The sequence below is a fragment of the Balaenoptera ricei genome, chromosome 10 (assembly GCF_028023285.1).
Source record: "Balaenoptera ricei isolate mBalRic1 chromosome 10, mBalRic1.hap2, whole genome shotgun sequence".
Taxonomy (NCBI): Eukaryota; Metazoa; Chordata; class Mammalia; order Artiodactyla; family Balaenopteridae; genus Balaenoptera; species Balaenoptera ricei.
Genome location: NC_082648.1, coordinates 6,819,134 through 6,836,458, shown reverse-complemented (window position 1 = coordinate 6,836,458; position 17,325 = coordinate 6,819,134). Strand labels below are relative to the sequence as shown.

General features: G+C 39.9%; 1 protein-coding gene across 1 annotated transcript in view; it reads right to left on the bottom strand.

Annotated features, from left to right (window-relative positions):
- The window catches only part of LOC132372819 (antigen WC1.1-like), a 44,247-nt gene that overhangs the window by 25,675 nt on the left and 1,247 nt on the right, over positions 1-17,325 (bottom strand). The window contains exons 3-4 of the mRNA XM_059934936.1: positions 469-777; positions 68-376 (exon numbers count right to left, since the gene is read on the bottom strand). Of these exons, the coding sequence (XP_059790919.1) occupies positions 68-376; positions 469-777 (618 nt within the window). The remainder of the gene's footprint in view (positions 1-67; positions 377-468; positions 778-17,325) is intronic.

Here is a 17,325-nt window from a genome sequence, read left to right as displayed (position 1 = left end):
TCTGCTCTTGGGGACGTTTCACTCAAGGAGCATCCTGAGTACCAGTTAGCCCTTCCCTCTCTCTTACCTGAGCAGATCACAGAGGCCGTGTTTCCATGGGTACAGTCAGGAACACCCAGGGCAGTCACAGGGCAATTCCACAAGAAAGGCTCAGCCCCCAAGCAGTGAAATCGGGCTTCCCAGATTTGATCACCTCCTTCTGCTCCTTTTGGGATGGAGATGGCAACTCCACAGCCGAGCTGACGACAGACAACATTGGCATTGGCCCTAGTCCAGTGGGAAGCACAGAGCGCTCTCCATCTTCCAGAAATATTCATCTCCACTTGCCCCTCACACTGAGAGGTGCCATTTTTCATGAGCCGGACTTCTGTGTATGCTGGTGGAAAAGACAGAATTTTAGCAAAATCTCATGTTTTTCTGACCTGAACAGAGTATGCAGGGAGGTTCATGTCCTGATCTGCATCTCACCTGAGCAGACAACTTGAACAGCTCCACTGTGGTGACAAGTGCCCCCTGGACAGGGCACTCTGGGGCAGGACCAGAGCTCAGGCTCCTCCCCCTCACACCTGAACTCTTCAGCCCAGACCCGGCCATTTAATGCTCTGAAGGGCACGTGTCCCAGGACAGACACAGCCTTGCCACATCCCATTTCTGCACAGATGACCTGGGCCGTGGGGAATGTAAAGTTCCCATCAGACACTGGGGTCCAGTCTTCTCCAGAATGCACTTCTACTCGCCCTGAGCAGGGTCCATCCCCTCCAACCAGACGCACAAATCCTAAAAGAAACAAACAAAGCCAGTGAGTGTTCATGATCTTGGCTTGACAATTGGAAACAATATGTAATAGGCAACGGTGTGAAAGCTTTTCTTTTCCAGGAGTGGGACATGGAGAGAGAATTTGACAGTGTCAGGGTTGCATTTTCATGAGCAAGTTTCTGAAGAGAAACCCAGAAGTATTTGCAGGGTCAGTTAGGAATGACTGAATCCCAGCAACAAATGCTTTGAGATTGGTTAGAAATGTGAATTCTTTATCTAGGGGCCAGGAAACTACAGGGCCCAAGACAGATCATCAGGAATGGCTGAATACCAGGAACATATATTTTAGCATTTGTTGGAGAAGTAAATTTCTCTTTTAGGAGCCTGGGACTTCCAGAGCCCAAGGAAATAATGAATAATATGTGGGCACTCAAACTTGAGTATAGAGATATGAAGAACAGAACAAACCAGAGTGAAATGGCTATGAGAGAGCAGAGACCTATCATCCAGACAAAGTTATAAAGCTTTCCTGAGACTTGTGGGGTTCATAGTCTGATCAGTTTTATCCCCCACGAGCCAATCCTCAAGTGACTTGGGGTAGAGGAAATCATAAAGTCTGGATCCATGAGGGCATGCCAACTGTAGATGGATGATGGCTCAAGAGAAGAAATATAGACATTATAACTAATCCACTTTTATGGTACCAAATTTTATTTTTCTGACAATTTTTGATGGCAAAAAATTCCAAGAAATTCTTAGGTGACCTAAATGAGGAAAAAGATGAGTCTGTTACGTTAAGTAAGCTCAGAGAGTCACAGGAGGAAGAAGGGATGGTCCTAGACATTTCTCTTGAAAACTTAGGATTTGTCAATGAACCTGGTAGAGAGTGAGTTCTGAGTGGAAGTGTACAGACAGAGTTTGCCAAACAGTTCCTACAAGAGGTGTTTCTTCTGAGACATGAGTCACAGAAAACACTCAGGGGTGATATTAATTGATTTTAATTCTACCATTGTGCTAATTCTGTATTCATAACCGATGTCAATGAGATGACAGAAAAGGAGGTTCTCCAACCCTCATTCTCCCACAGAAACAGTGTGCCCTCAGCAACATGCCTGCCATGTTGTTGTTCAGACACAACTGTGAACCCCAAAGCTGCTTCACGATGTGGCTCCAACCCTGCACCACCATGGTCCTAGAGGAAGTCCTGTCTGCCCAGAGATCCAGAAGGAGCCACACCATTTGGCATCCCTGGCAACAGGATTGCCAACTGTGGACATGAGAGTGAGTGCAGAGTCTAATGCAGCCCTGTGACATAGGTTCAGCTCCACTCTACCACAGTAGGGAGGCAATCCTGCCCACCTAGGCACCCAGAGGAAGTCACACCATCCATGTCCCTGCCAACAGGTCCACTGACCAGACACAAAAACCACCCAGCAGCAGCCACATAACCTGACTCCAGCTTTGCTAGACCAGAGGCTGTCCTACCAGTTCAGGGACCTGGCAGAAATGATCTTTATTTGTCAAAAACAGTCTGTAAAGTCTGGAAGCAGTGTCTGCTCTTTCAAATGCACATTCACCAATGCAAGCTTACACATATCATGAAGAATCTGGAAAATATGATACCACTTAAGGAAACCAATAAATCTCCAGTAACCTACCCTGAAGAAATGAAGATTTATGAACTGCTTGACAAAAAATTCAAGAAAATTGTTTTGAACTCAGTGACTACAAGAGAATACAAACAGACAACTGAACACAAACAGACAACTAAACACCATCAGGAACATAGTACATGAACAAAATGAGAAGTTTATTTAAAAAATAGAAAACACAAAAAGAGACCAGACAAAATTCTGGAACTCAAGAATACAACAAATGAACTGAATAATTCAATAGTGCACTTCAAGCAAACTGTATCATGCAAAACAAAGAATCAGCAAACTTGAAGACAGATTATTTCAAATTATCTGATTACAGGAACAAAAAGAAAAAAAGAGTAAATTATACATACCTGATATATGGGAAACCATACAGCAAAATTATACATGCATTATGAAAGTCCCAGTAGGAAAAGACAAAGAGAAAAGGGCAGAAAGCTTATTTAAAGAAATAATGACTGAGAACTTCCCAAATCTAGGGAGACGAAAGGACATCTTGATTCATGAAGCCCAAAAGTTCATAAATAGGTAGAATCCATAGAGGTCTATGCCAAGACACACTATAATTAAAATATCAAAATTCAAAAACAAAGATAATTTTGAAACCATCAAGAGAAAAGTGACTTGTCACATACAAGGGAGCCCTTATAAGACTAATAGCAGATTTCTCAGCAGAAACCTTGCAGGCCAGAAGAGAGCAGGATAACATATCCAAAGTATTTAGAGAACAAAACCTGCCAATTATCAACACTTTACCTGGCAAACTGTCCTTTAAGAATGAAGGAGAGATTTTTAAATATTAAAAACAAACAAACAAAAACTGAAGGGTTTCACCACAACTAGACCTGCCTTTCATTGGTAAAGATAAATATGAAGAGAAATACAGAATATTGAAATACTGTAATCATGGCACATAACTTGCTTTTAACCCTAGTTTACAAATCAAAAGTCAAACATAGTAAGAATAACTATAACCACAGCAATTTGCTGATGGAAATACAATATGTAAAGAAATAAAATCTGACAGCAATTACATAAAGTGTGGGGGAATAGTAAAATGTAGAGTTTCTGTGTTCTATTAAAGTTGTTACCTTAATTGTACTTAACTTCAGTTATAGACTGCTATAACTATCAAATGTTTGATGCAAGTTCCCAGGTAACCACAATTAAAGTATAGTACAGACACAAGGTAAGGAGAAAAGAGTCACTTCACAAAGACAGCAACAGAAGAGAAGAACAAGAGAACTACAAAATGACAGAAAACAATTAACATAATGGGCAACAGTAAGTCCTGACCTTTCAATAATGATTTTAAATGTAAATGTACTAAACTTTCCAATCAAAAAACACTGAGTGCCTGAATGGATTAAAAAACAAGACCCAACTATATACTTTAGATTTCATGACACACATAGGCTGAAAGTGAAGAGGTGCAGAAAGAGATTCCATGCAAATAGTAAACAAAAGAGAGGAAAGTCAAGCAAAAGAGACTTTAAGTCAAAAACTGTCACAAGAGACATAATGATAAAATAGTTCAACCGGAAGATATAACACATATAATTACATATACATATATATACATATATACATATACACCCAACATTAAAGCACCTAAATATACAAAGCAAACATTGACAGAGCTTAAGGGAGAAATAGAAGCAATACAATAGTAGAAGACTTCGGCCTCTCATGGTGGCCTCAAGAGTCAATTATGTCAAAACTGAGTCTGATACTGCTAAATCATGATGGAATTACAAGCGTAGGTTAGCTGATGATGCAAGAGTTCAGCAAAAATCAATGAAAGCATTAGCCATGTGGCTGAAAGGGTCTTGGTGCTCTGGCGTGGTGTCAGGCCTGAGCCTCTGAGGTGGGACCATAAGGTTAACAGCTGATCTTTCAGCAGAAACTCTGCAAGCCAGAAGGGAGTGGCAGGACATATTTAAAGTGATAAAAGGGAAAAATCTACAACGAAGATCACTCTACACAGCAAAGATCTCATTCAGATTTGACAAAGAAATAAAAACCTTTACAGACACAAAAAAGTTAAGAGAATTCAGCACCAACAAACAAGCATTTCAACAAATGCTAAAGGAACTTCTCTAGGCAGAAAACAAAAGAGAAGGAAAAGACCTAAAATAACAAACCCAAAACAATTAAGAAAATGGTAATAAGAACATACATATCGATAATTGCCTTAAATGCAAATGGATCAAATGCCCCAACCAAAAGACATAGACTGGCTGAATGGACACAAAAACAAGACCCGTCTATATGTTGTCTACAAGAGACCCACTTCAGACCTAGGGACACATACAGACTGAAAGTGAGGGGATGGAAAAAGATATTCCATGCAAATGGAGATCAAAAGAAAGCTGGAGTAACAATATGCATATCAGGCAAAATAGACTTTAAAATAAAGACTATTACAAGAGACAAAGAAGGACACTACATAGTGATCAAGGGATCAATCCAAGAAGAAGATATAACAATTGTAAATATTTATGCATCCAACACAGGAGCACCACAATACATAAGGCAAATACTAACAGCCATAAAAGGGGAAATCAACACTAACACAATCATGGTAGGGAACTTTAACACCCCACATCCACCAATGGACAGATCATCCAAAATGAAAATAACTAAGGAAACACAAGCTTTAAATGACACTTAGACAAGATAGACTTAATTGATAATAATAGTACATTCCATACAAAAACAACAAAATACACTTTCTTCTCAAGTGCTCATGGAACATTCTCCAAGATAGATCATATCTTGGGTCACAAATCAAGCCTTGGTAAATTTAAGAAAATTGAAAACGTATCAAGTATCTTTTCCGACCACAACACTATGAGACTATCAATTACAGGGGAAAAAAATGTAAAAACTAAAAACACATGGAGGCTAAACAATACACTACTAAATAACCAAGAGATCACTGAAGAAATCAAAGAGGAAATCAAAAAATACCTAGAAAAAAATGACAATGAAAACACGACGACCCAAAACCTGTGGAATGCAGCAAAATCAGTTCTAAGAGGAAAGCTTATAGCAATACAATCCTACCTCAAGAAACAACAAAATCTCAAATAAACAACCTAACCTTACACCTAAAGCAATTAGAGAAAGAAAAACAAGAAAAAAATCCCAAAGTTAGCAGAAGGAAAGAAATCATAAGGATCAGATCAGAAATAAATGAAAAAGAAATGAAGGAAACGATAGCAAAGATCAATAAAACTAAAAGCTTGTTCTTGAGAAGATAAACAAAATTTATAAACCATTAACCAGACTCATCAAGAAAAAAAGGGAGAAGACTCAAATCAACAGAATTGCAGATGAAAAAGGAGATGTAACAACTGACACTGCAGAAATACAAAGGATCACGAGAGATTACTACAAGAAACTATATGCCAATAAAATGGACAACCTGGAAGAAATGAACAAACTCTTTGAAAAGCACAACCTTCTGAGACTGAACCAGGAAGAAATAGAAAATATAAACAGACCATTCACAAGCACTGAAATTAAGATTGTGATTAAAAATCTTCCAACAAACAAAAGCCCAGGACCAGATGGCTTCACAGGCGAATTCTATCAAATATTTAGAGAAGCGCTAACACCTACCCTTCTCAAACTCTTCCAAAATGCAGCAGATGGAGGAACACTGTCTAACTCATTCTATGAGGCTACCATTACCCTGATACCAAAACCAGAAAAAGTTGTCACAAAGAAAGAAAACTACAGGCCAATATCACTGATGAACATAGATGCAAAAATCCTCAACAAAATACTAGCAAACAGAATCCAACAGCACATTAAAAGGATCACACACCATGATCAAGTGGGGTTTATTCCAGGAATACAAGGATTCTTCAATATATGCAAATCAATCAATGATACACCATATTAACAAATTGAAGGATGAAAACCATATGATCATCTCAATAGATGCAGAGAAAGCTTTCAACAAAATTCAACACCCACTTATGATAAAAACTCTCCAGAAAGCAGGCAAAGAGGGAACCTACCTCAACATAATAAAGGCCACATATGACAAACCCACAGCCAACACCATCCTCAATGGTGAAAAACTGAAACCATTTCCACTAAGATCAGCAACAAGACAACGTTGCCCACTCTCACCACTATTATTCAACATAGTTTTGGAAGTCCTAGCCACAACAATCAGAGAAGAAAAAGAAATAAAAAGAATCCAAATCAGAAAAGAAGAAGTAGAACGGTCACTGTTTGCAGATGACATGATACTATACATGGAGAATCCTAAAGATGCTACCACAAAACTACGAGAGCTAATCAATGAATTTGGTAAAGTAGCAGGATACAAAATTAATGCAAAGAAATCTCTTGCATTCCTATACACTAATGATGAAAATCTGAAAGAGAAGTTCAGGAAACACTCCCATTTACCATTGCAACATAAAGAATAAAATACCTAGGAATAAACCTACCTAAGGAGACAAAAGACCTGTCTGCAGAAAACTATAAGACACTGATGATGATTGGTTCAAGACGGTGGAGTAGAAGGACGGGCTCTCACTCCCTGTTGTGAGAGCACCAGAATCACAGCTAACTGCTGAACAACCAGCGACAGGAAGACAATGGAACTCACCAAAAAAGATACCCCACATCCAAAGACAAAAGAGAAGCCACAATGAGACGGCAGGAGGGGCGCAATCACAATAAAATCAAATCCCAAAATTGCTGAGTGGGTGACTCACAAACTGGAGAACACTTATACCGCAGTAGTCCACCCATTGAAGTGAAGGTTCTGAGCCCCAGGTCAGGCTTCCCAACCTGGGAGTCCAGCAATGGGAGGAGGAATTCCTAGAGAATCAGACTTTGAAGGCTAGCGGGATTTTATTGCAGGACTTCGACAGGACTGGGGGAAACAGAGACTCCACTCTCGGAGGGCACACACAAAGTAGTGTACGCATTGGGACCAGAAGAAGGAGCAGTGACCCCATAGGAGACTGAACCAGACCTACCTGCTAGTATTGGAGGGTCTCCTGCAGAGGCAGGGGGTGGCTGTGCCTCACCGTGGGGACAAGGACACTGGCAGCAGAAGTTCTGGGAAGTGTTCCTTGGTATGAGCCCTGCCAGAATCTACCATTAGCCCCACCAAAGAGCCCAGGTAGGCTCCAGTGTTGGGTCGCCTCAGGCCAAACAACCAACAGGAAGAGAACCCAGCCCCACTCATCAACAGAGAAGCAGATTAAAGTTTTACTGTGCTTTGCCCACCAAAGCAACAGCCAGCTCTACCCACCACCAGTCCCTCCCATCAGAAAACTAGCACGAGCCTCTTAGATAGCCTCATCCACCAGAGAGCAGAAGCAAGAAGAACTACAATCCTGCAGCCTGTGGAACACAAACCACATTCACAGAAAGATAGACAAGATGAAAAGGCAGAGGGCTATGTACCAGATGAAGGAACAAGATAAAACCCCAGAAAAACAACTAAATGAAGTGGAGATAGGCAACCTTCCAGAAAAAGAATTCAGAATAAAAATAGAGAAGATAATCCAGGACCTCGGGAAAAGAATGGAGGCAAAACTCGAGAAGATGCAAGAAATGTTTAACAAAGACCTAGAAGAATTAAAGAACAAACAAACAGAGATGAACAATACAATAACTGAAATGAATAAAACACTAGAAGGAATCAATAGCAGAATAACCGAGGCAGAAGAACGGATAAGTGACCTGGAAGACAGAATGGTGGAATTCAGTGCTGCAGAACAGAATAAAGAAAAAAGAATGAAAAGAAATGAAGACGGCCTAAGGGACCTCTGGGACAACATTAAATGCAAGAATATTCGCATTATAGGGGTTCCAGAAGGAGAAGACAGAGAGAAAGTATCCGAGAAAATATTTAAAGAGATTATACTCGAAAACTTCCCTAACATGGGAAAGGAAATAGCCACCCAAGTCCAGGAAGTGCAGAGAGTCCCATACAGGATAAACCAAAGGAGAAACACGCCAAGACACATAGTAATCAAATTAGCAAAAATTAAAGACAAAGAAAAATTATTGAAAGCAGCAAGGCAAAAACAACAAATAACATACAAGGGAACTCCCATAAGGTTAACAGCTGATTTCTCAGCAGAAACTCTACAAGCCAGAAGGGAGTGGCATGACATATTTAAAGTGAGGAAAGGGAAGAACCTACAACCAAGATTACTCTACCCAGCAAGGATCTCATTCAGATTCGATGGAGAAATCAAAAGCTTTAGAGACAAGCAAAAGCTAAGAGAATTCAGCACCACCAAACCAGCTCTACAACAAATGCTAAAGGAACTTCTCTAACTGGGAAACACAAGAGAAGAAAAGGACCTACAAAAACAAACACAAAACAATTAAGAAAGTCGTAATAGGAACATACATATCGATAACTACCTTAAACGTGAATGGATTAAAGGCTCCAACCAAAAGACACAGGCTCGCTGAATGGATACAAGAACAAGACCCGTCTATATGCTGCCTACAAGAGAACCAATTCAGACCTAGGGAAACATACAGACTGAAAGTGAGGGGATGGAAAAAGATATTCCATGCAAATGGAAATCAAAAGAAACCTGGAGAAGCAATACTCATATCACATAAAATACACTTTAAAATAAGGAATGTTACAAGAGACAAGGAAGGACACTACATAATGATCAAGGAATCAATCCAAGAAGAAGATATAACAAATATAAATATATATGCACCCAACATAGGAGCACCTCAATACATAAGGCAACTGCTAACAGCTATAAAAGAGGAAATCGACAGGAACACAGTAACACTGGGGGACTTAAACCCCTCACTTACACCAATGGACCGGTCATCCAAACAGAAAGCTAATAAGGAAATGCAGCTTTAAATGACACAATAGACCAGATAGATTTAATTGATATTTATAGGACATTCCAACCAAAAGCAGCAGATTACACTTTCTTTTCAAGTGCGCACAGAACATTCTCCAGTATAGATCACATCGTGGGTCACAAATCAAGCCTCAATAAATTTAAGAAAATTGAAATCATATCAAGCATCTTTTCTGACCACAATGCTATGAGATTAGAAATCAATTACAGGGAAAAAATGTAAAAAACACAAACACATGGAGGTTAAACAATACGTTACTAAAAAACCAAGATATCACTGAAGAAATCAAAAAACACCTAGAGACAAATGACAATGAAAACACGACGATCCAAAACCTATGGGATACAGCTAAAGCAGTTTGAAGACGGAAGTTTATAGCAATACAATACTACCTCAAGGAACAACAAACATCTCAAACAAACAATCTAAACTTACACCTAAAGGAACTAGAGAAAGAAGAACAAACAAAACCCAAAGTTAGTAGAAGGAAAGAAATCATAAAGATCAGAGCAGAAATAAATGAAATAGAAACAAAGAAAACGCTAGCAAAGATGAATAAAACTAAAAGCTGGTTCTTTGAGAAGGTAAACAAAATTGATAAACCATTAGCCAGACTCATCAAAAAGCAGTGGGAGAGGACTCAAATCAATAAAATTAGAAATGAAAAAGGAGAACTTACAACAGACACCACAGAAATGCAAAGCATCCTAAGAGACTACTACAAACAACTCTATGCCAATAAAATGGACAACCAGGAAGAAACAGAAAATATGAACAGACCAATCACAAGTAATGAAATTGAAACCGTGATTAAAAATCTTCCAACAAACAAAAGTCCAGGCCCAGATGGCTTTACAGGTGAATTCTATCAAACATTTAGAGAAGACCTAACACCCATCCTTCTCAAACTCTTCCAAAAAAAAATGCAGAGGAAGGAACACTCCCAAACTCATTCTCTGAGGCCACCATCACACTATTACCAAAATCAAAGATACTACAAAAAAAGAAAATTACAGACCAATATCACTGATGAATATGGATGCAAAAATCCTCAACAAAATACTAGCAAACAGAATCCAACAACACATTAAAAGGATCATACACTATGATCAAGTGGGATTTATCCCAGGGATGCAAGGATTCTTCAATATACGCAAATCATTCAATGTGATACACCATATTAACAAAGTGAATAAGAAAAACCATATGATCATCTCAATAGATGCAGAAAAAGCATTTGACAAAATTCAACACCCATTTATGATAAAAAACTCTCCAGAAAGTAGGCATAGAGGGAACCTACCTCAACATAATAAAGGCCATATATGACAAACCCACAGCAAACATCATTCTCAATGGTGAGAAACTGAAAGCATTTCCTCTAAGATCAGGCACAAGACAAGGATGTCCACTCTCACCACTATTATTCAACATAGTTTGGAAGTCCTAGCCACAGCAATCAGAGAAGAAAAAGAAATAAAAGGAATACAAATTGGAAAAGAAGAAGTAAAACTGTCACTGTTTGCAGATGACATCATACTATACATAGAGAAACCTAAAGATGTTACCAGAAAACTACTAGAACTAAGCAATGAATTTGGTAAAGTTGCAGGATACAAAATTACTGCACAGAAATCTCTTGCATTCCTATACACTAATAATGAAAAATCTGAAAGAGAAACTAAGGAAACACTCCCTTTTGCCATTGCAACAAAAAGAATAAAATACCTAGGAATAAACCTACCTAGGGAGACGAAAGAACTGTATGCAGAAAACTATAAGACACTGATGAAAGAAATTAAATATGATACAAACAGATGGAGAGATATACCATGTTCTTGGATTGGAAGAATCAATATTGTGGAAATGACTATACTACCCAAAGCAATCTACAGATTCAATGTAACCCCTATCAAATTACCCCAAATTACCAAATTATCAAAAGGAGGCAAGGATATGCAATGGAGAAAAGAAAGCCTCTTCAATAAGTGGTGCTGGGAAAACTGGACAGCTACATGTAAAAGAATGAAATTAGAACACTCCCTAACACCATACACAAAAATAAACTCAAAATGGATTAAAGACCTAAATGTAAGGCCAGACACTATCAAACTCTTAGAGGAAAACATAGGCAGAACACTCTATGACATAAATCACAGTAAGATCCTTTTTGAACCACCTCCTAGAGAAATGGAAATAAAAATAAACAAATGGGACCTAATGAAACTTAAAAGCTTTTGCACAGCAAAGGAAATCATAAACAAGACGAAAAGACAACCCTCAGAATGGGAGAAAATATTTGCAAACAAAGCAACTGGCAAAGGATTAATCTCCAAAATTTACAAGCAGCTCATGCAGCTCAATATCAAGGAAACAAACAACCCAATCCAAAAATGGGCAGAAGACCGAAATAGACATTTCTCCAAAGAAGATATACAGATTGCGGACAAACACATGAAAGGATGCTCAACATCACTAATTATTAGAGAAATGCAAATCAAAACTACACTGAGGTAACACCTCACACTTGTTAGAATGGGCATCATCAGAAAATCTACAAACAACAAATGCTGGAGAGGGTGTGGAGAAAAGGGAACCCTCTTGCACTGTTGGTAGGAATGTAAATTGATACAGCCACTATGGAGAACAGTATGGAGGTTCCTTAAAAAACTAAAAATAGAATTACCATATGACCCAGCAATCCCACTACTGGGCATATACCCTGAGAAAACCATAATTCAAAAAGAGTCATATACCACAATGTTCATTGTAGCACTATTTACAATAGCCAGGACATGGAAGCAACCTAAGTGTCCATCCACAGATGAATGGATAAAGAAGATGTGGCACATATATACAATGGAATATTAGCCATAAAAAGAAACGAAATTGAGTTATTTGTAGTGAGGTGGATGGACCTAGAGTCTGTCATACAGAGTAAAAGTAAGTCAGAAAGAGAAAAACAAATACCGTATGCTAACACATATATATGGAATCTAAAAAAATAAAATAAAATGGTTCTGAAGAACCTAGGGGCAGGACAGGAATAAAGACGCAGACGTAGACAATGGACTTGAGGACAAGGGGAAGGGGAAGGGTAAGCTGGAACGAAGTGAGAGAGTAGCATGGACATATATACACTACCAAATGTAAAATAGATAGCTAGTGGGAAGCAGCCACATAGCACAGGGAGATCAGCTCGGTGCTTTGTGACCACCTAGAGGGGTGGGATAGGGAGGGTGGGAGGGAGACGCAAGAGGGAGGAAATATGGGGATATATGTATATGTATAGCTGATTCACTTTGTTATAAAGCAGAAACTAACACACCATTGTAAAGCAATTATACTCCAATAAAGATGTTTTAAAAAAAAGAATCCGCCTGCCAATGCAGGGGACACGTGTTCAAGCCCTGGTCTGGGAAGATCCCACATGCCGTGGAGCAACAAAGCCCATGTGCCACAACTACTGAGTCTGCGCTCTAGAGACCATGCGTCTAGAGCCCGCACTCCGCAACAAGCCACCACAATGAGAAGCCCGCGCACCACAATGAGGAGTAGCCCCTGCTCAACACAACTAGAGAAAGTCCGTGCGCAGCAATGAAGACCCAGTGCAGCCAAAAATAAATAAATAATAAATAAATAAATTTATTAAAAAAAGAAATACAATGAGGTATCACCTCACACCGGTCAGCATGACCATCATCAAAAAAATCTCCAAACAAGAAATGCTGGAGAGGGTGTGGAGAAAAGGGAACCCTCTTGCACTGTTGGTAGGAATGTAAATTGATACAGCCACTATGGAGAACAGTATGGAGGTTCCTTAAAAAACTAAAAATAGAATTACCATATGACCCAGCAATCCCACTACTGGGCATATACCCTGAGAAAACCATAATTCAAAAAGAGTCATATACCACAATGTTCATTGTAGCACTATTTACAATAGCCAGGACATGGAAGCAACCTAAGTGTCCATCCACAGATGAATGGATAAAGAAGATGTGGCACATATATACAATGGAATATTAGCCATAAAAAGAAACGAAATTGAGTTATTTGTAGTGAGGTGGATGGACCTAGAGTCTGTCATACAGAGTAAAAGTAAGTCAGAAAGAGAAAAACAAATACCGTATGCTAACACATATATATGGAATCTAAAAAAATAAAATAAAATGGTTCTGAAGAACCTAGGGGCAGGACAGGAATAAAGACGCAGACGTAGACAATGGACTTGAGGACAAGGGGAAGGGGAAGGGTAAGCTGGAACGAAGTGAGAGAGTAGCATGGACATATATACACTACCAAATGTAAAATAGATAGCTAGTGGGAAGCAGCCACATAGCACAGGGAGATCAGCTCGGTGCTTTGTGACCACCTAGAGGGGTGGGATAGGGAGGGTGGGAGGGAGACGCAAGAGGGAGGAAATATGGGGATATATGTATATGTATAGCTGATTCACTTTGTTATAAAGCAGAAACTAACACACCATTGTAAAGCAATTATACTCCAATAAAGATGTTTTAAAAAAAAGAATCCGCCTGCCAATGCAGGGGACACGTGTTCAAGCCCTGGTCTGGGAAGATCCCACATGCCGTGGAGCAACAAAGCCCATGTGCCACAACTACTGAGTCTGCGCTCTAGAGACCATGCGTCTAGAGCCCGCACTCCGCAACAAGCCACCACAATGAGAAGCCCGCGCACCACAATGAGGAGTAGCCCCTGCTCAACACAACTAGAGAAAGTCCGTGCGCAGCAATGAAGACCCAGTGCAGCCAAAAATAAATAAATAATAAATAAATAAATTTATTAAAAAAAGAAATACAATGAGGTATCACCTCACACCGGTCAGCATGACCATCATCAAAAAAATCTCCAAACAAGAAATGCTGGAGAGGGTGTGGAGAAAAGGGAACCCTCTTGCACTGTTGGTAGGAATGTAAATTGATACAGCCACTATGGAGAACAGTATGGAGGTTCCTTAAAAAACTAAAAATAGAACTACCATATGACCCAGCAATCCCACTACTGGGCATATACCTGGAGAAAACCATAATTTGAAAAGATACACGCACCCCAATGTTCATTGCAGCACTATTTACAACAGCCAGGACATGGAAGTAACCTAAGTGTCCATCGACAGATGAACAGAAAACAAAGATGTTGCACATATATACAATGGAATATTGCTCAACCTTAAGAAGGAACGAAATTGTGCCAGTTGCAGAGACATGGACGGACATAGAAACTGTCATACGGAGTGAAATAAGTCAGAAAGAGAAAAACAAATATCGTATTTTAATGCCTATATGTGGAATCTAGAAAAATGGTTCAGATGAACTTATTCGCAAAGCAGAAATAGAGACACAGATGTAGAGAACAAATGCATGGACACCAAGGGGAGAAGCGGGGGTGGGGGTGGGATGAATTGGGAGATTGGGATTGGCATATATGCACTACTATGTATAAAACAGATAACTAATGAGAACCTACTGTATAGCACAGTGAACTCTACTCAATGCTCTGTGGTGACCTAAATGGGAAGGAAATCCAAAAAGGAGGGGATATATGTATAAATATAGCTGATTCACTTTGCTGTACAGCAGAAACTAACACAACATTGTAAAGCAACTATCCTCCAATTTAAAAAAATAAAAGAATCAGGATAAGTTAACTGCTGCATCTGCTCAGTCATGACCACCACGCTAGCATGTTCACTGGAAGAGTTCATCTCTACCAAAACTGTTCTTGGACCCAAGAAGATGGGAGAGAAGAAATCCTCTTATTGATGATTCTGTTACATGAACATGGGTCCTTGCTGGAGAAGATCCAAGTCTGGGCAACCAGAAACTTATATAACGTAATATACAAAATGACAAATATAAAATTATGTACAAAAGTGAGCATTTCTTTAGAATAAGAAGAGAAATCATAACAAACTGCACATTTTTTAAAAGGTGATAAATATCACAAATATCGTAGAATCCAAAGCATCCGAGGGCCAGAGCAGTGAGCAGCTCTGGAGTTTGTTCCACCAGGGTAAGTAACTCTGACTTTAATCCTGGAGTTCTTTTTTCTTCTTTGTTTCCTGCCAACATTTTTTTGAAAGGTTGTCTGTCTTCCCCTCTTCCATTTCCTCACCAATGAATCCCTCCCTAATCACAGGCACTTCATTCCAGTCCGCACCACTCCACTGAAACCATCTTCTCAAATGTCCCCAGTGGCTCCTCGTCCCCAAATCAGACAGCTTTTGCTCAGCTTTTGTGCTCCTGGTCTCTTTTTGCTGGTAGACACTCATAACTGAAACCAAGTCCCCCTAAAACCGAGTTCCCTTACTGAGTTTATGATTAATTTTTCTATCAAACACTTTATTCCATTTCTTATCCCCTCTGACCTCAACCCTGTGCTAACTGAACACTGATCAACCAGAGTCAGACAACTAAGACTGCTGTTGTCCCTAACATAATGCACTAAAGTTGCTGTTGCAGATTTCATCATTAACCTACAAACTCAAGTTGCTTCTCTGGGATAAGGTGAGCTCACAGACCCCTAAGCCATGGGCTGCCTGGCCAGAGAATCATAAACTGGAGGCCTCCTGACTTCCAAAACCACAATTAAGAAATGTCACAGAAATGTCACAAGAGGACGATTAATCCCAGTTTCTTTGTTCTTTCCCTTTAAAACATCCCTAACTCAAAGACCAAGATGGAATGGATCTGAGACTTGTCTCCCACTCCCTTGCTTGGCACCATGCAAATAAACCCTTACTTTGCTGAAAAAAAAAAAAAAAGTTCAGCTTTTTGCATGTCAATTGTACCTCAATAAAGTAGCTTAAACATGAAAATAATTATTTTCTTAGGGGCCTCCACTAGTATCATCAAAGATCTGCTGAGGGTGAGATTGGAAAAATCACTTTTCCTGTCATCTTCCCCAAAAGAGCTGATTGGCTATGGGTTGCCAGAACCCTACAGCAGGTGTTCTCAGGGCTCCCCCTGTCCCAGCATCAGATGGTTGACCATTTTCTCAGACCCAAACACCTACGTTAGGAACTCACTGTGATATCTGAATCTGCCTCCAATCCAGCTGTTCTGATGGGATTAATGTCCTGGGCATTTCATCCACCATTGTGATAACAACTGGAAACATCTCTGGCAGATCCTGTGACCACCCACTCACACTCTAGTTTCACTGCTGTCTTTACTGTATCCACCTTGACACAGGTCGAATACACTTAGGCAGTATTGAGCACTTCTTATGAGTCACTTCAGGTTCTCTTAGCCTCATTGGCCTTTGTACTTGTTTTGCTCCAGTTACTGTGTTGTAAATGTTAAAACGTCATGTTTCCCTGCTGCGTGAATATCCCCACAAACAGGATGTGAGCACCCCATCAGGTGTCCACGTGCACCTGTGATGACTAACCCCAGCCACAAATTCCCCTTCTTGCCCTCCCCTGACTGTGACCTAGTGACATTCAAATGCATCAATGAAATCCCCTCATGCTTTTTCCTTGTGTCACTCCACTCTTACCCTTAATATTGTCACTTGTCCACGATTCTTCACTCCCTCTTATGGCTCCCCATGTTTCGTTGAGCTTGCTCCCTTGGTGCCTCTCAGATGTGGCCCCCTTATGGTATGTGGTGGCCCTGTCTCTGTAGAACCTCTGAGTATAATAAACTATGTTTGCCTGTCCCTCTCTTATGTCCTCTCTTGTGGCCGAACCTGACTGAACAGCCCATGAAAGAATAAAAAGTATCTGCCATGATGAAGCGAATTCATAAAAGTACAACCCAGCGGTTGTACCTGTTGTAATATTTGACCTCACTTCCCTGCCTCTTATGAAACACCACAGAGATCTGAAGGGTCTGACTGTCCACAGGTCTGGAGACTTTAATGTCCAGGGCCAAGCAAGCCCTTACACCCCCTTGAGCACCTAATGCTCTAGGAATCACTGCGTGGCTGGAGTCTTCCCCCAAGGATGCTCTAAATTCTGTGATCTGGTATTCCCATAGTTATTCTGGGAATGAGA